Raw genomic sequence first — 27,393 nt, 5'->3', positions numbered from 1 at the left:
AAGATGTTCTTGCATGGCTTCATGTATGAGATGTCACGTTAAAGCCATATCTACCATTTCACAAAATTCTTTAGTAAGCGCAATGTCTGGGTTTTTGTTAGTTCAATAAACTGTGAAGCATAACTGACACCAGTTCAATTTTATTTAATAATAAACAAATCATTTCATATAAAACAACTGCAACCAAAGAAAAGGTCTCCAGTTTTTGCTTTAAATTTCACATTTCATACATTACACAATATTTATAAGCTACTCATCTTAATTGCTTCATAACTCAGGAAGGAGGAAAAGGCAACAATTCTGACAGATGGTTAAATACAACAGAGAATTTCTTTTCTCATTTTCCTAATTTGACAGATAGAAAGCAGCTTTACTCCTAATGTAAATTCTAGATAAAAATCATACTTTTCTTACTTCTCATATTAAACATTAAGGATGACATACCAGTAAAACAAAACAAAACAACAACAACAACAACAAAACAGCCTTGTTGCTAAGTCTAATAGTCTCTGGAAATCTTTCTGGGCTATATAACAATTGCCAAATTTCCTTGTTAAAAACCAACTTACAACATCTTGGTTATCTATCCTGTGAGCTTTTCAAACCTTTCCTCTTTCCTTTTTTCCTTCCTTTTCCCGTTCTCTTCCTTGCTTGCTTTATGGCATATTGTATTAGAGAGCATCTATCTTTAGGCATGATGGAAAATAATCATCATTAAAGAACAATGGATAATATAAAACTAAATAAAAATAATAACAATAAGGCTATACAGAAGGTCTTATATTTAAGAATTATCACATTTTTGAGCCATATCCAGACATTAGTTGTAACCACTACTTTGTGGAAACTAAAATGAGAGTACATGTTTCTTCATTGAAAATCCCAACATTCAGAGAAACAAATGAAGAGCAACATAAGCTAAATGTTCATGGTATTAGATACCAACCATGGTCTTTGTTAGAGATCCTCCTGTGAACTCATTTCCTAAAATGGAAAGTAGCAGCCTCAGGCCACTGTCCAATGAAACTCTGCACCCACATTTGGGGATGTGCTCCCCTGTAAGAGGGGTGGCTGTGGAAGGGGACCCCTTAAATAACTGTTTGCCCCAAGGTCCTGGGGCCATGCTGCATGGCAATCATTGTACAAAGGCTTTTCAGCTGTGGGGTTAGAACTACACAGAGAAACAATGGAAGGATGAGCCTGGTATTTAAGAGTCAATGCAGGAAGGAAAATTCTTGTTGGTTGCCATTTCTATTTTGACGGCAGACTCCATCTCCCCCAAATGACCCTGACATCTTCATCTGTGACGTTGTAAGTGAAGATCCCCAGATAAACTGCTCTCCCAGTTGCTAGCTCCAAGTCAAATAAAGAAAATCAGTCCCTTAAGACACACACAAGTTCAGCATTAAAGTTTGTTTGTAGAGCAAATGATCAAAGTTCGTTTGTAGGGCAAATGAATTGGATTTGTTGTTGCTTTTGTAACAGCAAAGCATAACTACAACCATGAAGGAAAGTTATATCATCATATCAGTAAATCCAAGGCTTTTGCCTCAGTATTGTGGATAACTATTTGTAAGACAAGCACAAAAAAGTATCCATTTGAGAAAAAATAAGTTCAAAAATTAAGTTTCAAAATCAAAGTATCGTATGACACCAACAGACTTCAGCTTCCTTCGCTTAATTCCCATATTTCTCACAAAATCAGTAGAATCAGGAACTTTAGAATTTCTTATGCTCTATCATAACATTCCAAAATTATAAGATGTCAATAGGGTTAAATTGTCATTCTAAAGCAAGTAAAATTAAAATTCCTTGGGATAGAAGTTTTTTTTTAAGTGACCGTAATTTTTTTCCCTTTATAGTCACATTGGAAAATGAATGAGAATTGCAAACCACAAATATCTAAAATCATATTTTAATCTAATATATACTGTATCACGGGCGATTCTTAGCTTAGAATCACTATCTTTAACAAGCCTCACATTGAATACTACATATATATCTAACTATTTGAAAAATATTTAATATTTTTGGGACACAATATTTAATATTTATGGGACACAAGGAAAAATAAGTTCATAGAAAATATGGTATTAATACACAGTAATGTCCAATGTGCCTCAGCCCTGGAAACTCCTTGGCAGTGTGGGCCATGCTCTGAAAATTCCTTTTAGCCTGTTTATGACTGACTTTTGTTATGAGCTAAGAAAGCAAAGAAACAGCAAAAGCCAAAGGCTCCCTACTCAGGAGTCTGGGAATGCCTTTATGATAGATTCATAGGCAGGTGGGGGCGGTGTTGAAAGGCCAACACGAAGGCTATTGCTAGACCAGTGGAGCTCAGGACGGCTCAGACTGTGCGATGTGGTGATGATGGGGGAGGTATTGGAAGAGGGCAGAGTCACCAGTTGACTGTCTGTCACCAGTTGACTGTCAGGAAGTGGTGGACATTGCAGAAAGGGATGGAAAGTAGAGGCCCTGAAACTTGATTTTCGTGGAAAGGAATTGGCTTGTTCCAGGGAAGCTTGTCGCTGGAAGGTGAGACTGGCCAGGCTGAGGTTGCTTCGACGTTCACAACCACTGTGGCGGTAAAACCCAGTTCTGTTGAGGCCATGGGTGTAAGAAGATCTAGATCGCCGGCTTGAACTCCATTGTGAAATGGGGGCACTGGCTCTTCTTCGAGACAGACAAACAAAGAGAGCCCAAATAAATCCTCCAATGACGAGCCCGATTGCCATGGACACTGTGAAGGACATTATAAGATCCTCTGAAACAAAGAAAACAAATAGACAAATCATTTGTTAAAGAAGGAATTCAATAAAAACACAACACAAATAATAACTCAGACTTGCAGTTCATGATTAATTTAAACATAATTTGAATTAGGGAAAGAATACAGTGTGTGCTTACTTGGATATAAACAAATGGAAGTTGTTATGCTTCCCTTCGTTCAAGCAAAAGAATATAAAATAAAATTTTGAGTGGTAGCATTCTGGGTTGCTTATGCCATTTTATCATTTTTAAGAAATAAGAAGCCAATGAAGTCTCATTAAGGCCATATTTTAGCTCTTGAATTTTTTACAGAGTTGCAAAAGGAGTCCAAAGATTATTTCCTTTTGACTAACAGTACTAACTAATGTGCCAAATTGATAAAGAATTTCTTAGTCATATTGACTTTGCCTTTTCCTCTCTCTGCTTTCATCAGTCCCATTGATGCTCCCACCTGTGATTCCTGTGTTCATTCTGAGACAGGAAGTACTAGGCTAGGATCATCTGGGGAACTGACTGATTTATGTCGTATTTCCTGGATTTCTGAGCTGTTGCTTGTAACTCTGGCACCTGATGGCATGAACTATGCAGACTCTCAGATTCTTTCTTAGTCCCCCAGTTCCAACTCATGCTGCTATCATGCCCTTGTTCTGATAATGAAATGACTGTCCTTTGAGCCTCCATAGGATCTCTATTACACACCAGTATCCTCCAATTCATAGCATTTGTATTTGTTCACATTTCCTTTCTGGAAAAACAATATGCCTTCCCAAAAGGAAATTCTGCTTTACTGCCTCTCTTTTTAAACTAAAATCCTCCTTGAATGAAATGAGTAGCTGAACCTCTGCTTTACATGGAAAGACTCTCTGGATATTAGAAGACCCTTTAATCTTCACCATCCACCACAGTTTCCCACCCACCACCCCATAACCTAACCCTCAAGCCATGCTGATTTTCTCAGTATTCTAAAGCCTATTATGCCCTCTCAAAACTCTGCTTTTCCTCATATTTTTATTATTTCTGGACACTATTTTCTAATCTTCTCTAGGAAACTCATTCTTCAAGATCCATTTTAGATATCGCCTCTTTGATGAAGCCTCCCAAATTTCCTGGACTAAAATTAGAAAGAGCTATGGAGTAGAAATCAATTAATTGAAGGTTGTGAGATTGAAAAAAGAGCCCACAACTTGTCACATCTCCTTCCATCAAGAAATACAAGAAGTAGAGACTACTTCCCCATCCCTTGAATATAGACTGGCTTCATGATTTGCTTTGACCCATAGAATGCAATAAAAGTGAAGTTGGGCAAGTTCAAGCCTAAGCCTAATGAGGCCTTTCAGTCTCACCCATGTTATTCTTGGGAACCGTACAATTGCCAACATATAACAAAGCCTGCTGGGTGAAGAAAGACTCTTGGCACAGTCACTCCTGTTGCACTGGCCAAGAGCCTGCTAACCCCCAGACATATGAGTTGGATCATTGTAAATAATTTAGTTGTAAGTCAACCCAACAACTGACTGCAAATACATGAAAGAGCAAGGCAGAAAATTCATCAAGTTGATCCTAGACTAAATTGCCAACCCACAGAATCATGAGCTAAGTAAATGACTGTTGTTTTAAGCCACTATATTTTGGAGTGGTTTGTTACACAGCAAAAGCTAACTGCTACAGGGATTTTGAACTCAGATCTGTCCCTAATATATTCTGTGATTTAATGAATTTCTTTAAACTCATTGATTTTATTAATTCTAAAAATAAATGAGGGAGTTAGAGCTTATGATTGCGAAGGTTCTTTCCAACTTATTGCTGTAATCTATGACAATATGTAGAAAATCTAGAATGTATAAATAACAAAACAAACCAATATTAACAATATATAAGAAGCATAACTTCCTATTTTTAAGATATATTTTAGTGTCTCTCAATTTTATACTGCCACATTTTTCACCTGTGAAAAACTATATTGCTGTTCTACTTTCATAATTATCTTTACAAATACTTGTATCAAAATCCTCTAAAACAATTGTTTATATAAAATCCTGTTAATAAACTGTTTATAAGAATGGGGACTTCTGAATTATATGATAATTTAGGGCAGATCTTCTAGGCCAAGTATTATTCATACAAAATATGTCTCAAAAAAAAAAAAAAATACTGAGTCATAGCCTTAAAGCAATACCTTAAGACAAGGATTTCATAGATTTAGGCTCTATCAAGAAAAAGCAAATAAATGTAGTCAAAACCTAAAATTATCCTTCTTGGTAATACAGTACAATTCTAAATTAACTTGCAACTATCAGTGCCCCCAAAATTTAGAAACTAAAATTCTGCTTAAATATAAGTTAATAGGAATTCTGAGTTGTCAAGGCAATGGCTGTTATGTAAACAGAAACTCCCAATATTTCTCCCCAAAATCGCTAGAGAAAAACAAAAAGAACAAATAGAAATTTATACAACTCATGCCTTCAACATAATTTAAAAAAAAAAAGAATATCCAAACTTCAAATTAACTGTAAAATGAACAATAAAATAAACAAATACCAGCAAATTATTACCCTTGCTTCTATCACAATCCGTCATATCAGTTCTGGAAAAACTGTGTAAAATAATGGAAAGGTGTTTTTGTACATGAGCACACTGACTATAGGAAACGGCATCTAAGGGCATTTAAGAACGCAAGGAGGCAGTCTTAGAAAGACATTCCCTCCCCTGAGGAAACAAGGGTAAAGAAGCCAGTCATAAAAGATCACGTATTGTATGATTTCATTTATATTAAATGTCCATAATGGGCCAAATTATTAAGGCAGAAAATAGATTTACAGTTGCCTATGGCTGGGAGTGGAGTGGGAGAGAATAGGTGTGACTACTAACGAATATGAAGTCTATTTTGGGGGGATAAAAATGTTCTAAAATTAGACTGTGGTGATGGCTGCACAACTCTCTGAATATACCAAAAATATTTAAATGTTTAATTGAGACGTATCTCATAGCTCAATAAAACTGCTTTTAAAAAACAAAATGAAGGGGGAAAGAAGCAAGAGTTGGGAAAATTTTAAGACCCTTTGACACAAAAACAATTTTAACAAATAAAAGGACGCACAATCTCTATCCCACTTCTGCCCTCCAAAAATAAAAGTCAACCACTAAAGAAACCATTGAGATAGAGGGCACTTTTGAACAAAGAATCTGAAAAACCACTCCAATCACCAGCCCAATCCACAGAAATTAAGAGGCACAAACAGTGTTTTCATCTATCTATCTATCTGTCTATCTATCTGTATTTTAAAACTATAAAAATAAAACAGAAAATAAGAATCAAAACAGTTAGTTCTGCTGATAAAGATCCTCTTTCATCAAAACAGCAAAGCAAAAAAGGAAAGAACAAGCAAACAAAAAACAAAAACTTCACAGCACAACACTCTAAAGCATATTAAATATGATTAATCAAGCATTCAGGGATATGAGAAAGCACTGTGAAGCAGAAATTTTTTAATTAGGAGCACATATGAACAACAAAAAAGCAACAGGACCAAAAAAAAAAAAAAAAACATCAGGAAACAAAACAAAATTACAAAGTACCCAAGGAAGAATAGGGTTCGATGTATGCTAGTAAAATCATCAGGCAAGGAAAGAAAACTATCTCTCAGTCACAATAGCTTTCAAGGAAAAGATAATTAGATTGGTATGCTTCTCAGAAACAACACACCAATCAAGGTAATGATGAGAATATTTTCAATAAACTCAAGAAAAAAAGTTGAAACACATATTTTATATTCTTCCAAGCTCTTCTTAAGGATAAAGACTATAAAAAAGCTATAAGCTCATTTCAAGAAATTCTGTACCCAGGAACAGGAACCTTCTTCAGGAACCTACTAGAAGGTGAACTTGAACCAACCATAAAAAGACTCAGAAATTTTCAGCAAAATGATTGATGACAAGCATTTAACACATTTAATTGTAGATTTATGGCTAAAACAAAGCTGGGAACAAAGTAAGAAAATAATATGTTAAAGGATATGGACTGAATATTATGTGTTCCATCTTCAACAAAGTAAAACTAATGCAACTAAAAATGGGAGGAGAATGAGAAGGGAATAGGCAAGTAGATTAAGTGCTTTGACTTGTTTAGGTAATAGGTGTGAGTTAAAGAATACCATTAAAAACCAATAAATAAGAAAGCAAAAGGTTAAATTTTTTAAAAAGAAAAATAAGGGCATTTTAAAAGTTAACTAGTAGTGTGAAATACTAACTTCCTAAATATCAAATGACATTTAAAAATAAAAAAAACAAAGGAAAAATGTAAAAAAAGAAACTTCTATTTTTCTGTAAATAATGAACTTACTAATAACACCATAAAACAATATTGCAGAGATGAGGCCATACATATAAGTCTTAATACATGTGAATAGGTTTAACTCAGCTATTAAAAGAAAAATATTTCAATTTAATTACAAATTAAAACACACCTTAACATGTTTTTAAGATGCTAAAAATGAAAAGATGGACAAAAGCATATCAGACAGTGGTAAAAATCCTTAAATCAGATGTAGTATAATTCAAGCCAAAAAGCAAAGTGTTAATCTGAAAAAGAAGGGTACTTTTTAATGCTAAGTGTTACAAATTACGATAAAAATTTAACAACTCTGAATGCCTATTCACTAAATAACACAGGACCATCTTTATTAGAAAAAAAAACTATAGAAGCAAGGAGACATAGAAATATTAATAATAGGGGATATTAACACAGCACTCTCAGTACAAAACTATCAGATAGACAAAAAGAATAAATAAGGATATAGAAAACCCAAGGAACATAATCATTAAGGTAGATTTTATGGATATATATTCAGAAAGAATGCATCTTCTTCTTAAGAGTCCATAGAACATTAAACAAAATTGACCACATACTAGGTAACAGAGAAAATACCAGTAAGTTCCATTACATAGTATGGTAGATTGAATTATGTACCCCAATTTAGACATGGCCTTAATCTTTTTTTTTAATTTTATTGAGATATATTCACATACCATGCACTCATACAAAGTGTACATTCAATTGTTCACAGTACCGTTATATAGCTGTGCATTCATCACCAAAGTTAATTTTTGAACATTTTCATTACCACACACACAAAAATAATAAGAATAAAAATTAAAGTGAAAAAGAACAATTAAAGGAAAAAAGAACACCATGTGCCTTTTTTTTTTTTTTTGTCCCCTATTATTCTACTCATCCATCCATACACTGGACAAAGGGGAATGTGGTCCACATGGCTTTCCCAATCACATTGTCATGGTCTTAATCTTAATGTACATTCCTGTGGGTATGAACTCATTGTAAATAGGACATTTTGAAGAGGTTATTTTTAGTTAAGGCATGGCCAACTGAAGCAGGGTGGGCTTTAATCTGGATTTCTGGAGGCCTTATAAAGAGAAGAAACTGGAGGCCAGAGTCAGAGGAGGCAACAGAGAGAGGCCAGAAGCTAGCAGGAACCTCAAAGAGCAGACACGTTGAGAAATATTGAGAGAGGACATTGCCATGTGACATGAGGCTGAGATGAAAGCCAAGGAATCCCAAGGATTGCCAGCAGCCAGCACCAGAAGGCTATCATCTTCAGGGAGAAAAAGAGCCTTGCCTATATCTTGAAGTTGGACTTTCGACCTCTTAAACTATGTGCCAATAAATGCTTCTTGTTTAAGCCAACCCACTGTGTGGTATTTGTGACAGCAGCATGGCAAACCAATACACATGGAAATATTACAAACAACACTCTCTGATTACAAGCAAGAAAACTTGAAATTACTAACAAAGTTTTTTGTTTGTTTGTTTTAAAGACCCTGTGCTGGTTTGGATGTATTATGTGCCCCAAAACACCATTATCTTTGATGCAGTCTTGTGTGGGCTGGAAATATATTGCTGTAGATTGGGTTGGAGACTTTTGATTGGATGTTTCTGTGGAGATATGATCACTCAACTGTGGGTGAGATCTTTCATTGGATAATTTCCATGGAGGGGTGGCCCTGCCCATTCAGCATGGGTCTTGATTAGTTTACTAGACCACTATATAAGCTCAGACAGAAGGAGCAAGCTTGCTACAGCCAAGAGGGACACTTTGCAGAACACACAGGAGCTGAGAGAGGATCTTCAGCTTATAGAGACATTTTGGAGATGGTCTTTGAAATCAGACTTTTGCTCCAGAGAAGTTAAAAGAGGACAAATGCCCCAAGAGCAACTGAGACTGACATTCTGAAGAGAAGCTGAAGCCTAGGAAGGAACATCCTGGGAGAAAGCCATTTTGAAACCAGAACTTGGAGCAGACACCAGCCACGTGACTTCCCAGCTAACAAGGGTTTTCCGGACGCCATTGGCCATCCTCCAGTGAAGGCATCCAATTGTTGCTGTTACCTTGTACACTTCATGGCCTTAAGACTGTAACTGTGTAACCAAATAAACCCCCTTCATAAGAGCCAATCCATTTCTGGTGTTTTGCATCCCGGCAGCATTAGCAAACTAGAACAGACCCTTACCTGGAAATTTAAGAATTTTCTCTTAAACAATTACTGGGTGGAAAGGAACATGCAAATGGAGAGTAAATATTTTCTAAAAATTAATGGTAACTATAGTAGATTGAAATATGTACCCCAATTTAGACATGTTCTTACCATTAATTTGCATTCCTGTGGGTGTGAACCCATTGAAATAGGACCTCTTGAAGATATTATTTTTAGTTAAGCCATGGCCTAACTGAAGGAATGTGGGTCTTAATCCAGATTACTGGAGCCTTTTGTAAGCAGAAGAAATTCAGCATAGTTAGAGAAAGCCATAGAGAGGAGCCAGAAGTCAACAGAATCCAGAAGAAAAAGGAGAGGACATCACCATGTGATGTGAGGCAAGGGTTCAAGCCAAGAAACCCCAGAAAGTTACAGACTTTGGAGAGAAAACATCACCTTCCTGATGCCTCAATTTTGGGCTTCTCCCTCAGAACCATAGGCCAATCAATTCCTGTTGTTTAAACCAACCTATGATGTGGTCTTGGTCATAGGAGCCTGGAAAACTAAAACTATAACAAATCACCACGTATCAGAATCTATGGGATACACTTAAAGTGGTGACTAAAGGAAAATTTATAGTACTAAGCACATTTGTCAATAAAAATGAAAAAAAAAATAAATTGAATTAAGAGATCAAAAATTCTAGACAAATAACAACAAAATAAACCAAAAGAAAGCACAAAGAAGGAAATATTAAAGATAAAGAAGAAATTATCTATAGGATAGAGGCAAACACTTAATCAGTTGCTAACTAGCTAACTTGAAGAAGAGAAAATAAGAAATAAGACATTACAAAGGGGAAATAACTACAGAAATGGAAAAAGTTTAATCATACAAGAGAATATTACAGGCTTTTATATAAAAAAAATTAAAGACTGGATGAAAAGGATAATTTCCTAAGGAAATACAAATTTCCAAAAATGATACTACTGATGATAAAACCTTAATTTTATCAATAAAACCTCAATTTTAAAAATATTAAATTGTCTAATACCTGTAGAAAAATTAAATTATCAAAAAAGCATGAGACCCAGATAGTTTCACAGGGGGATTATACCAAAATGTCAAGGGTCTAAAGAAAAACAGATCAATACCACTTATGAATATAAATGCAAAAGTACTAAATAAAATATTATCAAACAGAATCCAACACTACATTAGGAAAATAATACAACATGACCTAGTGGGATTCATTCTAGACATGCAAGGTTGATTAAATATTAGAAAATCTGTTGCAATAATACATCCTATTAATATATCTGAGGAAAAAGAAGTGAATATCTCCTTACATGCTGTAGAAGCTTTTGACAAAGTTCAATAACTCATTATCTCTTACTGAGAAAATTGGAATTCATGGATACTACCTATCCCTCTCTCACATGTTTCTGTGTGTGTGTGTGTGTGTGTGTGTGTGAGTGTGTGTGTATACAGCATGTGTTGATATGGAAACACTAGGGCAAGGGAATTCAGTGAAAAGGATGGAAGATTAATAAGAGTGTAGAAGTTGTGGAAGAGAGTGGTTATTTTCTTCTATACCTCCTTGTATAGTTTTGAGTTTTACAAACACGCAATTGTTTAGCATACTCAAAAGTAATTTAAGCCCCTAAATTCCCGAATGGAATTCAAAGAGAAAAAAATGAACCCAAATGTATTACAAGTGAATTCCATAATCGTTCTGAAAGAAAGGGGGGAGAAATGAATTAGTCTACGTAACTTTGGAATTCATTACTTTGTCTGTATACTCTAAGGTAACACCACAACCAACCAAAACAACAGAAATCTCTAAATAAAAGAAAGCATTCACAAGTATTATGCTCTACTTAGGTTTGTTTTTCACAGAGATATGGATAAATAATTTCTTCTTTACCTTATGTGTATTCTAAGATTGAGCAAAACAGTAGATATACAATGAGTAATGAAAAGCAGGTTTCCTGCTGTAAAACAAAGGTATAGTTACAAATAAGGAAAGGAGGAAGGCTAGAATGAGCTCTTTGGTGTTGGATTTGAGTCAAAAATATCAGTATGAACTTGTAGTTTTTTATATAGACAGGTGAATGGATAGACAGACAACAGATGATAGAGAAGAGTGAGTAGCGATAGACAGAGATGTGGCATGCATTTCCCAGCTCTCTTGCTCACAAGGCCTATCAGCACACCAATGGGCACATCTAGCTCTCAGCTCTTGGTTTCTAAATACCACTGTCCAATCAAAAGAACCAGGGCTCCTTGGCCAAATGTCTGGGCCCATAACTGGGCCAGGAAAAGTATGAGATAAGCCTCATCCATACTGAGGTGTCCGAAGTAAGTGCTCAAAAAATGATCGAGACATATCAAAAAGACACAGCAAGGAAACTCAAGTGGATGCCGATGGTCAAATCTTATAATATTTGAGCAAGTAAATAGATAATGATTGTAACAGTTGATGACCCATTGAATAAAATAAGAAACCATTTATCTATACTGATACAAATAAGAAATTAAATAAATAGGAAAGTCTCTTCCTCACGGTCGAGTTCCAGATAATAAATACAGAAGAAATGATGGGGACAGAAAATCATCTTTTGGCAAACACCACAGTTATGATTATTTAAAGCAAGATTCATCAGTAGATGCAAATATTAGTGGGCAAAAGTGTAATGAGAACAGACTATTTTGATAGCCTTAAAGTTTCTCTCCACAAGGTACGTATTAATTACAAAGGGGCAAATGGGAACTTTGGACACCACCTCAACCAAGTGAACAAAGGCAAAATTACCCATAATAGGCTAACTAGACAGGGTGCACCTCCTGATATGATGCAATAAGAAGGAATAAATTGCTTCTATGATATTCCTGCTAAAATGTGTAACCAGAATTTTGAGACACATCCCCCCCAAATACTTGCTAGGAATCTTCAATATTGTGAAGATCATGGAAGACAAAGAAAAATAGGAACTCTACAGATTAAAGAGGCAGGACAGCTCAGTGCTATCCATGGATGATCCTGCACTGGATCTGGACCGGGAAAATGAACATTAGTGGGGCAACTGGAGAAATCTGAAAAAGGTCTTATAGATTAGATATTATTACTGCATTGGTTTTAGTTTCCTGGTTTTGATCATTGTAGTGTGGTTAGGTAAGATTTTAACATATGGAGAATGTGGGGGAAAGGTAGTCAGTAATTCTTTGTATTTGTTTGAAGCTTTTTATATCTGAAATTATTTCTGGAACTAGTGATTAATTAATTATATTTGGTAACAGAGGACTCTAGAATGACTGGGGATTCTGGCATGGGTAGGCAAGGGTCATTCCTCAAGACGGAACAAAGGAGAGTGCAGTCTGGGGGTGAAGTAGGGGTTAGGAAGATGTTGAATTTGGGTGCTTCTGGGGTATCCTTCTGGAATTCTGGGATTGGCTAAGTCTAGACCCTAAAAGAGAAGTTCCAAATTGGAAATCTTCATATTATAAGAGAGTTTCAACCATTCACGGAACACAAATAAAATAAAAATAAAATGTGTTAGTGGAAGTGAGTGGAGACTAAACGTCCAGGAAAACCAAAATTCAACAGGTGGGAGAAGTGAACAAGGAAAACCGAGAAGGATTAATCAAAGAGGTATGAGGAGACAGGAAAGAGTACTAACATTGAATCAAAGTGAAGAGAGAATTTCCGGTAGAAGTGATTAGCAGATGGATGCCCCAGAGTGGTTTATATATTCATTCATTCAACATATAAAGCACCTACTAAATACCAAGTATTGCTAAGCATATGAACAAAACAAAGTTTCTGCCCTCAGGAGTTTACAGTTGAGGAGATTTCCACTAAAATAAGAAAAGAAAAATACCCCTTGAGTCTGGCAGTTAGGATCATTGGCCCTTTTCCCAGAGCAAGTTCAGATCAGAAGATGGAGCCACCAGGACCACTCTAAGAAGCTCAGCCTCTCCACTGTTAGTGCAAGAGAACAGCAGAGAAGCTTGAGCTAAGTTATCCACCAGGCAGGACAAAAGATTGAGCTGGCAGTGATACCTGTGATAGACTCAGCAGAGAGAACAGAGAAACAAGTTTGAACATTCTGCTATGATTAAAAGGTACATTATTAAGTGATGAGTTGCCCCTGGGAGGGTTTGTTCATAGAGTAGTTTAGATTTCCTGGGAATCCATGAGTTAAGTATCATGAGACACTTTTTTATAAAACAATAGGAACAAAATCACTCAGAAATTCTTCCTGTTTAGACCAGATGAATAAAAGATGGTCTTTTAGCCATTTAGAATTTGTTGTGGCCTTGAAGAGGTGGGAAAAAATGCATCAAGTAGAGACTTAGTAGATGGACTGTAAGCTCCCTATAAATTTGAAGTGCCATTATTCTAACCTGGAAAAATTTCCCTGAAACTGATCAAGGAAATTGTGATGATGGGATGAACATAGTTTACAAAGAACAACATGTTTTTATTTTATTATTTTGTTAAATGGTCTAGTACATTTCTAATTTAAGCCTCACAACTATCCTATAAGATAACCTCTCAGAGATTAGTATTTATAGGTCTAAGGCACTGAATTAAGTGTATTATATCACTTAATTGTCAAATAACTCCATAAGGGAAATGCTATTATTATTCCATTTTCCACCTGAGGAAACCGAAAGAGGTTAAGTATCAAGCCCATAGTTATACAGCTGGTATTAAGGGACTGGCTCTTAATAGCTAGATTGGCTGTTTATTTCCTAAGTGTTACAGTAAAAAAATATTAATCTAAAATGAAAGTGAAGAACTCTAATGCATAAACATTGTACCAATTTAATGCCAGAGTATCTGATGGCCTGTTATGAACAGAAATACTTAGAAAAATGGTGTTAAAGCAATATTATATATTCTGCAGATATATTTCCCTGATCATTAGCCTCCAGTGGAGAATCTGAAGTATCAACAACTTCAGATATACAATCATGAAAATGGAATTTCAGCTAAAACAAACTCTTAAAAATGCCTTGACTCAAACTCCTCATGTTATAGATATTGAAAAAGAAGCCAAGGTTTATGTGGCAGAACAAACTATTGATTATCTGAATACCTGAATATTCACAATTAGCAGTGGTTGGGAAACTATTGCTTTATGATATAAAATAAGAAGACCAGTACTCAAATTCTCAAATTACATGTCCTCATTTTGTGCATAAACTACAAAATCAGTACTAGTGTCTGATTGAGACTCTAAATATCTCAGGTTATACCTGTGTAAAATAGATGAGATTAAAGAGATATATTCACTTTATTTCAGTTAAATGGAGGGAAAACAAGAATCTGAAATGAGGAAATAGATTCAGTTGCCCCAAAACATTTAAAGGTTACAAGAGTTTCTAGACATGATCTCAGCATACACTCTTTCAGCCTCTATCATGGTTTTTCCTGACAAATAAAATTTTCCTAAGTATTTATCTATAGTAAGATAATAGCATAAGGTTGGGTTTCAGAAAAAAATAGAAACTTTTAAAATGTAGAATCAAGGGAAAATAATGTCTGGCCTATTAAAGTGATTGGGAAAATTAGGAAAGACAACAAAATTACACAGACTGAGCAATATATTTATATGCTAAATGACTGATTTACAAAATATATTATTGTTTTAATGCAAGAAAACAGGGGTAATAGCCAAACTCCAGTAGAGAAGTTGTTTAAGAATATGTTCAACCACCAAAGTCTTCTTAAAGGACAAATTTTCCATTTTGTGAGTATACAGATTACAAGTATTTTTGGTTGCCCTACACCTACAACAATAATTCCAGGAGAGCTTGATGACAATAAACCTACTTAAAATGATCATTCTCTGTGGCTTGATAATAATTCTATTTGACACTGCGATGTTTTGTCTGTGCTCAAAATTTGGTCATTGGCAAGCAGAGTAAATAATTATGACTCTAAATATCATATTGCTATGATAAATAGAAGAATGTATAGAATACATAGGGTTATATAGATATTAGGAAAAGATTTAAATAAAAAAATTTATATGTACATGAAATAATGATAATATATTAATACATTAATAATAAGCAATATAAAAATTTAAATGAATATAAAGTAGGATAGATAGAGCTATAGAAGTTACAAAAATGGCATAAAAATATTATATTGCTTTTGTTATTCTTACTAACTAAGCAAATTTGCTTGCTACTTGTTCTTCAGTTGAATACATGTACCCTGAAAATGACTTCTTAACCAATAAAGTCACTCAAAATACAAATTTTTAATACCATTGCACTAATTCTTTTGGCCTTGCCATAAATGCAGAATTTAAAAAATAGTTACAAATGATAATACTAGCATGAAAATGTCTGAGACTTCCTGAGATATATGGTAAAAAGTTTATCTACCTGGGAAAGCTCCGTTGAAATCCAAACTACAAAAATAAATGTAGAAATGCAGAAAAAACAATGAGAAAGAAATATCAAGAGTCATAATCGTTGAACAGCCTGTTGCAGGATAGTATTCCATAGAGATTCTTTCTATTTAACTATGTGAATGATTTGTCTCACCAAAACTGTGGTATCCAGAAAATTTATAAGGGAAGCAGCATCTGCAGACCATACAGCTTATAATATTCATGTATGTAATTCCATTCTGGCAGGCTTTTGACAATATGTTTTGGGAGTTTTATTTTTAACTTAGTGTAAAAGAAAATGTAACTGAAAAAATAAAGAATTTGGCATGGATATTTCTTCTTTGAGAACTGCCTGTCTTATTTCTCAGCAATCTTAGGGGAGAGAAAAAAGTGAGCTATAATTTTACTTCACATAATTACAATACAGCACAACTAATGAAACCATACAATTACTTTTAAAAATGCATATCTCCCTTTGAAGGCAAAAGGAACAAATTCTAATCTTGGTAAGGTATCCCACTGCCATATGAATTAGATATTGTTACCCTAATTTGTAATATGTGTTTACACAACAAGTAAAGAGCTGGCAAGTATTAAGCTTTCAATGAATGATATCTATTATCAATAATATTTGTTTAGCTTATCCAAGCCATTTGACTCTTCTTGGCTTCATAATACCAGCCACTATATTGCCTTCCAATTCTAAGATACTAATATCAAAGCTGGTTTTTGGTAAACCTAATCAAATTCTAGGTATTGGTATTAAAATTTAGTAGATGTCACCATCTAGTGGTCTTAAGTTGAATCGTTCCAATCTGAAAAGTATTTTATCAGTGACAACAGAATTGGACATTGATTAAAACATTCAGAAAACTCTTCGCAGTTATAAGAATCGTAAACTCAGCTACTATCAAATAGGGCCCCACTGCTCTTGGAACCTAAAGTGTATAGATAGAGGGAGTAACTGTTCCAGATCATATGGACTCCAGATCTTCTAGCTCCAGGCCCAACTCTCTTTCTCAATTCCACCTTGAAGTGATGGGGCAGGGAGGATCTTCAAGTTCAGAAGGATTTGTTTCTACCTCCCTCACCCCCCACCCCCGCACCTGTTCTTTTCTCACAGAAGTCTTTCCAAGGAAATGCCAGAGGATGCCAGAATCTTTACGATTTTTAAAAGTTCGGGTGTTTTGCCGGTTTACAGGAGGGTTTAAGTCTGAGTTATAAATAATGCTGTCCTCCAGCTGCCACTATGGCTGTTTGCATAGAACCAGATAAAAGAACAAAGAGTGACCCTTGAAGATACTTAGTATTGTGAGGAAACTGCAGAGGAAAACTTGTGCTTTTTCAGAGCAGACAAATAATTCCTTCTCAAATAAAGATTTCTTTGTATCAGATGGGAAGACTTGGACAAAAAGAGTGAATAAGAATAAACAATTACAGACTTCAAAAATAGAACTTTCTCACATCAATTCAATGGACTATTATCCAAACATATAAAAGATTTTGAAACAACACAGGAAAGTATTTATAGTGGATTAAGGAGAAAGGGCACAATGCAAATAGTATGTATTTGATGATAACTATGTAAAAGAGTATACCACATCTTCTAGTTTGCTAATGCTGCCGGAAATGCAAAACACGAGAAATGGATTGGCTTTTATAAAAGGGGGTTTATTTGGTTGCACAGTTACCGTCTTAAGGCCACAAAAAGTCCAAGGTAATGCATCAACAATCGGGTACCTTCACTGGAAGATGTCCAATGGCATGTGGCTGGCATCTGCTCCAAGTACTGGTTTCAAAATGACTTTTGCCCAGGATGTTCCTCTCTAGGCTTCAGCTCCTCAAAACTTCACTCTTAGTTGCTCTTGGGGTGTTTGTCCTCTCTTAGTTTCTCCAGAGCAAAAGTCTGCTTTCAAAGGCCATCTCCAAAATGTCCCTATGTAAGCTGAAGCTCCTCTCTCAGTTCTGGTGTGTTCTTCAAAGTGTCCCTTTTGGCTGTAGCTCCTCTTCAAAATGTCACTCTCAGCTGCACTGTGTTCCTTCTGTTTGTCAGCTCATTTATATGGCTCCAGTGATTTGATTTAATTTAGAACCACCCTGAATGGGTAGGGTAACACCTCCATGGAAATTATCCAATCAGAGTCATCACCCACAGTTGGGTGGGGCGCATCTCCAGGGAACCACTCAAAGAATTACAATCTAATCAACACTGATACGTCTGCCCACACAAGATTACATCAAAGATAATGGTGTTTTGGGGGACATAATATACTCAAACTGGCACACCACAAGAGAAGGTGAAACAACTACATCCATTGTGTAAGGGTGATGGGTTTCAATTTTATTGCAGTGTCTTCAAAGAATATAGTCTGCATGAAACATAATATTCGGTATTCTTGAGAATTGTGTTGGTCTATTAGGTAGTCAATTTTTATAAATATTCTCTGAGTGCTTGAAAGGAACATGTATTTTCTATTGGGTGCAGGGTTGTATATATGACTGTTAGATCAAGCTTGTTAATTCTGTTCATATCTTTTATATTTTTACCAATCTTTAGTCTGATTCACATATAATATTAAGATGTGTGTTAAAATCTCCCACTGTGATTGTGGATTTGTTCTTTCTCTTTAATTTTTATTGATCCTATTTTTGTATTTTGGTGTTATGTGAATAGATACATACAAATTTAGGACAATCATATTTTCTTGATGAAGTGTCCCTTTTCTCATTATGTAGTATCTCTTTTTATCCCAAGTAATATTTTGTTTGTTGTAGAACATATTTTGCTTGATACAAATATAGCCATACCATTTTTTGTCAAAAAATGATAATAGTGACATATTACATTCATAAGGATAATGATTGGAAGAATAACTGACTTATTATAAGGGACAGTGAAGGATAGAAAAGAGTGGAATCAACATTTTTTTAAGTGCTTAAAAATATTAGTCAACCCAGAATTCTATATCCAGCAAAAATATCCTTTAAGGACTAACGTGACAAACTTTATCTGTTGAAAACAAACTCAAATTCATCACCAACAGACCCACACTAAAGACATGCTAAAGAAAATCCTTAGGTTGAAGTGAAATGTTTTCAAATGATAAGGCGAATGTTCAAGAGGAAATGAAGAAAATCAGAAATTGTACTGGGGAAAATATAAAAGAATATTACATCTTAATTTCTTTGAAATACATACTGCTTTTTTATAGCAAAAATTAAAATATTGTCTTATGGGGTTTACAGTGTATTTTTATCACGTAATGCATGTAATAAATATAACACAAGGGATTTAGGGTAAGATAAATGTAAAACTATTAACTTAATTTTTTATATTGAAAATCCTAAGGATTATAAAATACAAGTATAAAATGAATTAAGCAAGGTTGCAGAATACAAGTTAATGTGCAAGAATCAATATTTTCACATACTGGCAGCAAACCACTGAAAAATGAAATTACAATGTTATGTAGCATGTTTAAATATAAAATACTTGGGAAAATTTTTTTGAAAATACATGCAAGATCTCTGCACTAAAACCTAAAAACATTGCTGAAGAGAAATTAGTGAATGCCTAAATAATTGGAGCTATAAACCACATTTATGAATTGTAGTACTCAATATTATTAGCATATCAACTCTCCTTAAATTTATTTATAGATTTATTTCAATTCCAAACAGCAGGCTTTTTGTAGAATTTGGTAAGTGACTTTAAATTTCATATAGAAATACAAAGGACCTAGAAAAACCAAAGCAACCTTGAAAAAGAAGGATGAACCTAACTTTGAGACTTACTATAAAAATCATAAAAAAATGTGGAACAAAATGGAAAGCTCAGCAGTAGGCTTAGGCTTTCATGGTCATCTGATTTTTTAAAAAGGCACCAAAACAATTAAAAGGAAAAAGGTCAGTCTTTGAACAAATGGGTGTTAGTATGGAGAAAATGAATCTCAACCCCTACACTGTATGCAAAAATTAATTTGAGATGGCTAACCATGGATCCTTAAACTAAAACCTTAAAGCCTTAAGGGAAAATGCAGAATATTTTAATGACTTCAGGTTAGGCAAAAAGTATCTTAAACAGTTTTCAGAAAGCAGCATTCACAAAAGAAAAAAGTTGAAAATTAGACCATCAAAATTTTAAAATCTACTCATCAAAAGATACTGTTAAGAAAATTGATAGGCAAGTCACAGACAGAAATATTTATAAACGTGTATCTAGCAACAAACTAAGCAGGATATATCAAGGAGTTTTCCATTCAATAATAAAAAGACAAAACAAAAAAAAGAAAAAGAAAAATGAACAAAAGATTTGAACAGATACTTACCTAAAACATATATTAAAAGGCCAATAAGTGTAAGAAAAAATTTTCAAACTTTTTCTGTAAGAAACCAGGTGGTAAATATTTTAGGTTTTGCAGGCTATGTTTCATTCTCTGCAGAAACTACTCAACTCTGCCATTGAAGAACGAAACAGCCATAAATGTGTAGATGAAAGGGTAGTGCTATGTCTCAATAAAACTTTATAAAAACAGGCTGTGGCCAGATTCGGCCTGTGTGTCACAGTTTACTGAACTCTTTCAGTATCATTAATCATTAGGCAAAAGCAAGGAAAAACCACAATGACATAGAACTACATACTGATCAGAAGGGCAAAAAAATATACAGAAAGACCAACAATACAAAATTTTGGGCAAGGATGTGAAGCAACTAGAACCCTCATGCAATGTTGGAGGGAGTGTTAAATTATGCAACCACTCTGGGAAAAGTTCTGGCAGTTTCCTATAAAACAAAACTAAACTAACCTGTGACCCAATATTTCCATTTCTAGGAAGTTACCCAAGAAAAATGAAAATGTACATCCACAATAAAATATGTACAAGAATGTCCATAGAAGCATTATTCTTTATTGCCCATACTGCAGTCAGCCAAGGTGTCCATCAATATGAAAATGGATAACTTGCAATATATGACAAATACCACTCAGAATATAAAAGACCAAATTACTGATACACACAATTTGGATTGATATAAAAAATGTCATGCGAGGGAAAGAGACCCTATGCAACAGAATAAGTGCTGTATGATTTCATTTATATGAAGTTCTAGAATGGGAAAAACTAATCTATTCTAGAATAAAAACAACAGAATAGTGGTTTCTTCTGGGGGAGGTGTTGACTGGGCATTGACTGGGATGAGGCATTAGAGAACTTTTCGGATTGATGATAATGTTCTATGTCCTGACTGAGGTTTGGGTTACCCAAATGTGTATGTATTTGTCAAAACTCAGCAAAAGTTCAGTTTTGATTTGTATGCTTCATTGTCACCAATTTTGCACATTTCATCAAATGGAAATTTGACCTTAAAAGGTAAAAAGAACTTACAAAAAATACTGAATTCCGTTTAACGACATGAAGCTGAAATAGTTAAGGGGAAGTATATTGAAGTCTCCAAATTATTTTGAAATACATCAAATAGTAGACTGATGGAGATAGATGGATAGATAAGTGACAAATGAGTATAGTGCAATATTAATGATAGAATCTAGGTGGAAAGTCATCTACCTGTATGGTGTTCACTGAAAATTCTTTAAACTTTTCTGTATATTTGAACATTTTTATAATAAAATGTAAAGGTATATAAGAGGATGTCATGAACAGCTTTATGGCAGCATATTTGGAAAATTAATTCAAATGGGCAGATTGCTAAAAAACAAAAATTGTCATAACTGACAGAAGAATCAGTGGAAAATCTGAGTTGCCCACTACTGTTAAAGAAATTGAACCTGTCCTTTAAAACCTTCCTATTAAGATTACTCCAGATAACACATCACATTTCTCCACACTTTTAAGCAATAAGCAATGCCAGTCTTTCAACACAAACTCTTTCAAGTAACAGAAAATAGGGAACACTTTCCACCTTGTTTTATGAGACCCACACAACAGTGATACCAAAACCTGACAAGGACACCAGAAGAAAAGACTATTATAGACAAATTTCTCTCACGTTAGATGCAGAAGACCTAGCATCAGGAATGTTTTGAAAAATATAGCATTCCAGTCTCCATCTCACATCCCTGAATTGTAATCACTGACCATGGAGTCCAGAGAGAAAGAATTTTCATGATTCTTGGTTTTTCATGTGTGGAAGTTTTAAGGACCAGCATTTGTAAATACTTGTTTTGCAAACTTGTATTTGGTAAGGAAACAATTGAGTCTGTCAATTTGCAATGATGCATGGATATCCATGGCTTTTCAAAATACAGATTGAAGGGATGCATCTGAAATTATAGTAACTGTTTAGTATTTTGGGGGAGATGTGGATGAAATCCTTGGGTCCCCCTCAACTTCTCTGGGAATATCCCTATTTCCATCTGTTGGGGTAGATCCCTAAAAGGCATATTTTTCTACAGGCTGAGGAATAAAATTTTGAGCAATTCACCAAGGTTTTCTTCCCTTGACATCAGTTGACTCCCCAACAAATAGATTGAAAACCTTCCAGCCGTTAAATATGAGAGCATAGGTTATTAGGAAATAGAAAGAGGGCAGAGACTGGGCAACTGATGCCTAAGGAGTACAGATTGTTTAATAAGGTTGATTGTAAAACCTTATTAAATGGGCACTACAGTACTGTGTGATGATAGCACAAAACTGTAAGTGTAATTAATAAAGCTGAGTGTGAGTGTGGTTGAAAGCAGAAGGCTAGGGGCATGTATGATACCAGAAGGAAAGCTAGAGGATAAAAAGTGAGACTGTAAAACTTACCGAAACCTAGAGTGGAGAATGACAGTGGTTAATTGTACAAATATAAGAAAGTTCTTGCATGAACTAGATCAAATGTATGTTACTATCACAAGATGTTAACAATGGGGTGATATATAGGAAAAATACAACTAATGCAAACTAAGGTTTGAAGTTAACAGTAACATTGTAATATTCTTTCATTAATTGTAACAAAGACTATACGAAAGCTAAATGTCAATAATAGGGGGATATAAAGGAGGGGTATGGGATTCTTTTCTCTCTCTTATCGGAAGAAATGGGAATGTTCTCATATAGATTGTGGAGGTGAATGGATAACTATGTGATCATACCAGGAACCACTGATTGTACACTTAAGATGGATGGTATAGTTTGTGAATAAAACTATTAAAACAAACAAACAAACAAACAAACAAAACTCTCCGTCTATTCAGTCAGAGGCATGTGAGAGAAGATTGAGATTTTGGGAAGGATACAGAGGAAAAGCAAAAGACAATGCTTAGTTTTTAAAAACTAAGTGAATTATTAACATATAAAATATATTATGGTCTCTAAAACCAATGTTTTTACTGCAAAAACTAGAATTTTTGAGAGAGAAAATATTTTGGTTGGTTGGTTCAGATTCAAAATGCTAAGAACTTGAAAGAGATCAAAATCACAGATTTTTACCATAAAGAACAGAATTGGGAAGAATAAACCACAGCCTGCAAACCAATTTTCATGTACAGTTTAAAGAGGAGTTTTGGACAGACAAGGAGAAGAGCTATGGAGTATACGACAGGGGAGGTTATTGGAGAAGGAAACCATCATCTCATCCCTCCCTGTGATGAGCTGCAGATTGATTTAGGGGAATCCCAGAGAAATTGGTATCCATCGTCAGCTTCCTGAGGTCCAGATGGTGATGATGACAAGCCTTACCGAGAAGATGTGAGAGCCTCAATGGCAGCATAAGAATGGGGGGTTAGTACATCCAGGCTTAAAAGCCCCTGACATAGCCCATTATTTTGTGCCACTGGGACTGAAGGAAGAAAAGCACCTGAATGGGAGACAATAGACCAGAAGTGCTTATGGAAAGGGAAATCCATGCCATTAGCAGATTATCATGGACCATACAAGCCAGATTCATGGTAAAATACTTTAGCAGTGGGGGCAGGAGGAAAGATGCTGAAGCTCCCACAGTGGTGAGAAATAAGCGTCAGTAGATGTCAGCAGAGGGCAGAACTTGACCGAGATCCAGGTGTGCACCCCCTCCAATACCCAAGAGAGTATATGACCCCCCACACCCTCCCTGCCCCCTTTCTACCATTAGAACAAAGGCTGAGGGAAGACTCTACCTTATTTCTATCACCAGCATCTAACACATTGCCTCATGTAGACTGTGTTATGGATTCAGTCATGGCTCCCACAAAGACATGCTCAAGCTCTAACCCCCAGTCCTGTGTGTGTGATCTCATTTGTAAATAGAATCTTCAAAGATCCTGTTAAGATGAGGCCAAAGAGAATCAGGGAGGGACTTAAACCCATGTGACTGGAGTCCATATAAGCAGAGGAAACTTGGACACAAAAGTAGAAAGTGGAGGAGGAGTCAGAAGGAAACAGACGACCATGTGATGGAGGCAGGGGTTGAATTATGGGTTGCTGGCAAGCCACCACCAGAACGCTACAAACTTTGGAGAAAGCATGATCTTACCGACACCTTGGTTTTGGACTTTTAGACTCCAAAACTGTGAGATAATAAATTCCTGGTGTTTAAGCCAACCAGTTTGTGATATTTGTTAAAGCAGCCTTGGCAAACTAAGACATAATGGATAGGCAGCCAATGTTCCTGAGTGAAAATGAACTGAATGAATGAATGAATGAGTTAATGAGTGAAAAACTCAAGACTAAAATGTCCATCCTAGAATTATCTACCTATTTGAATCTGACTATCTAGGGCCAGCTAAAGCCTTTTTTTTTTTTCTTAAGAAGACTTCAGGAACCATTTCAGGTCCTTAAAAAAATACAACAAACAATTCCTATAATTCCTACTATTAATCATTGCCATTTTACCATTTGCATTATCTTGCACTCTTGTATAACTCTATATGCATATATATGACCATATATGTACAGTTCTCTTGAAGAGAGATGTACTTTTGGTGAGGATTAAATGAGGTGGATAAATGCAAGCTCCAGGCCAATATCTTCTCCCAATTTTTCACAAAGCAATCCAAAAGAGAAAAACCACGTGGTAAGGCTGGAGATACAGCCCCAAAGACCTCTGTATTCTCTAGGACTCTTAAGTACTAAGATGATAACTAAGTCCAGTACTAAGATGATAACTTGCCAACAGAGTTAAGACAGAGCACAGCAAACTCTCACAGGCTATGCTTCCTATTTCTTTCATGGGGACTCATAGAGAAGGGAAGTGCATTAAAGAAAGCAAGGGGAGAACTGCATGTTGATGCTCTTCAGGTAGGTTCTCACTCAGACCAATTTTGTTAACAATACTTGCACTTCATTTAGTAAATTAGAGTGGGTGGTTACTATGAAAATGCAAGTTAGCATTATCAGTGATAACCTAGTGTCATTATCTTCTTCATTCATTCAAGTAACCCAGGGCAATTATATTTGCAAAACAAATTTTATACACCTTACATTTATTAAATATGGGAAATTTCCATGGCTCACTATACAAGTTTTGCTTTTTTTAATCTATTCTTTCTTTATTCTCTGCATTTAAAGGGCCACACAGAAAACTGATTTTGGAAGCTACAGAGAATGCATTGCAGGGCACTTTACAAAAGTTTATCTTATTATTTGCAAAATAATATTTTTGTGGAGTCAGTGATCAAAAGATTTCTCAATTGAGATGCAAAAATTGGAATGAAAATGAAAAGGATATACTTTTATATTTCAGGAAATTTTTGTATTTGCATTTTACACTTAATATTTTTTAGCTCAGAAGCAATAATGTAACCTTTCGTATGTTTCCCCAAATCATTAGAACCATGGATATTTCATCTGCTCAACACATTTGCATTGGTTTTGTTAATGCTTATCTACGTGGCACTTTCCTTCCTGGTCTCCATTATTTCCATCTATTTTCTGTTGTATTCATATACTAAGACAAAGGAACACTAGAACCTTTCTTTGGAACAATAAATTTGAATTCCCCCTCAAGCACAGATTTCCATAAGATAAAAAGAAAATATATTTTTAGATTCAATGGATAGACTCCAATTAAATGTTCTCTTATTGTTTTCAGGTTTATTTTTATGGTTATTTTCCATGTTTCAGTCAGTGGATAATGATTTCTTTTCATTAAGTAAATCTGAAATTTCACTTTGAATGGTCTGAAAAGGAATAGATCTGGCTTTTACAGATTAATTTTGAAATAAGAGTTCACTTTGTTTTTTAACAATTTATAGTTACTTATTTTTATAGTGATGGGTTTCCTTTAAATACACCCTAGCTGTTTTTCAGCAAGCATTTAGCAAACGGACATTCCCTGTAAATGTGAAACCAAATAATATTGTAACAAACGTATTTAATTTGACCCCCACAACTCAAAGGCTTTTTGTCTATTGGTAGTCATCTAGAATTACTCATTACCATAGCCATTCCTTACAACACACAAGTATAATTTATTTTCTTCCTCCTAACTTTGTTGTATAGTGACATTAGGATGCACATCAATGTCCCCTCTTCCCAGGCTTGAAGCAAACATAAATGATTGATGAAAAAATAAAATTAATTAATTCTCTTCACAAAATATGCACATTTCTGGGACGGCAGACAACTAGATGTCACAGGCTGGGCCTCTGCTGCCCATTTTTCTTGTGTCCATCGGTTCCCAAAATGCCTCCTTGATCAGAGCAGAAAGTCTGAAATCGTTCTTAGTTGTAACTAAAAACTTGTTCTGGACTTATGCATAGGATGATAGATCTCTTCATGCACTCCATTTCTTTTTTAATTTTTTTTTTCTGGATTTAACTCAAATTGCCCGCTATACTTTTAAAATTTCCGGGAGCCCAAGAGCACATGCCACTTTTTCCTATTTTATCCCTTCTTCCCTGTACTTCTAGCCTGGAGCAGCCGGTAGCCCTGACCTCAGCACCATCTGCTGCTGTAGCATCAGAGAGCATTTGCCTACTGGCTCCTGCTGTGCCTGATCTCAGCCCAAACGCACTTTTGTATGTTTCCTTTTTTCCCCCATGTGATAGGCTTCCTTTGTAGTGTTACATGTGATGTTATTTCCACTTAATCTTTTCTATTACAGCTTTCTCTAATTTCCTAAGATGATCCTATATTGCCAAACTCTAATTCATTCAAATACAGGTTTGTCATTTAGATTTACATTTGAAATTAAAGATATTGACAACATAAGTGAAAATGCCTCTATAAAAATGATTGGTTTCATCAAAAATACATAATCTATAAGCTTAAGACAAATAGAAAAATTTTTCCAACAAAATCCACATTGTCATATCTCAAACAACAATTACTTCCACCTTTTACCCCTTTTCTGACTTTTATTCTCATTTTTTTCTAATTATATTTCATAACCCCAGCCAAAATCTATATTTTTAGCCTAGATTCTTCTTGAGTGTCCTCATAGCATAGTTTACATAAATGTATTTATTGTAATAAATCTACAAAAATTTAAGTAATCAATTTAGAAAAAACAAAATGTCTCAGAGATTTCTAACACTTTAATAAATTATAGTGCACACGTCTCTGCATCCTGCTTTGAAATTAAAAACAATTAAAGAAAATATCTTACCCCAAAAATGTTCTGGCCACGGACTCCCTAAACTTGTTGTGTTATTAGCCATAATATCCACAAGAATTAGATAGAAGGAAAAAAAAAAAAAAAAGAAAACCAATATATCCAAAAGAAGCACTTTGATTGTATGTCTTTGTGGTTCAGCGGGAGAAAAATAATTTTCACACAACCCTTCATATACTTGTGTTTGCAT

The 27,393-nt window shown here is 34.9% G+C and overlaps 1 protein-coding gene across 1 annotated transcript; it reads right to left on the bottom strand.

The window, feature by feature from the left end:
- Positions 1–133: 133 nt before the first annotated feature.
- MYCT1 (MYC target 1) lies at positions 134–27,393 on the bottom strand. Its single transcript, XM_037810871.1, has 2 exons — positions 27,198–27,393; positions 134–2,764 (listed from the first exon to the last, which is right to left on the bottom strand). Exons 1-2 carry the CDS (start codon positions 27,391–27,393, stop codon positions 2,244–2,246), a joined length of 717 nt encoding a protein of 238 aa, XP_037666799.1. The 3' UTR covers positions 134–2,243.

This window comes from Choloepus didactylus, chromosome 2 (assembly GCF_015220235.1).
Source record: "Choloepus didactylus isolate mChoDid1 chromosome 2, mChoDid1.pri, whole genome shotgun sequence".
Taxonomy (NCBI): domain Eukaryota; kingdom Metazoa; phylum Chordata; class Mammalia; order Pilosa; family Megalonychidae; genus Choloepus; species Choloepus didactylus.
Note: the sequence above shows the minus strand (reverse complement) of the source record. Positions and strands in the feature narration are given on the sequence as shown.

Bases quoted from the DNA above. Each gene is read 5' to 3' on its own strand.
- MYCT1 (XM_037810871.1), bottom strand. From the start codon at position 27,393: ATGCAAACACAAGTATATGAAGGGTTGTGTGAAAATTATTTTTCTCCC. The intron at 2,765-27,197 runs GTAAGATATTTT...TCTTTGTTTCAG, and splicing joins GTGGCCAGAACATTTTTGGG to AGGATCTTATAATGTCCTTC.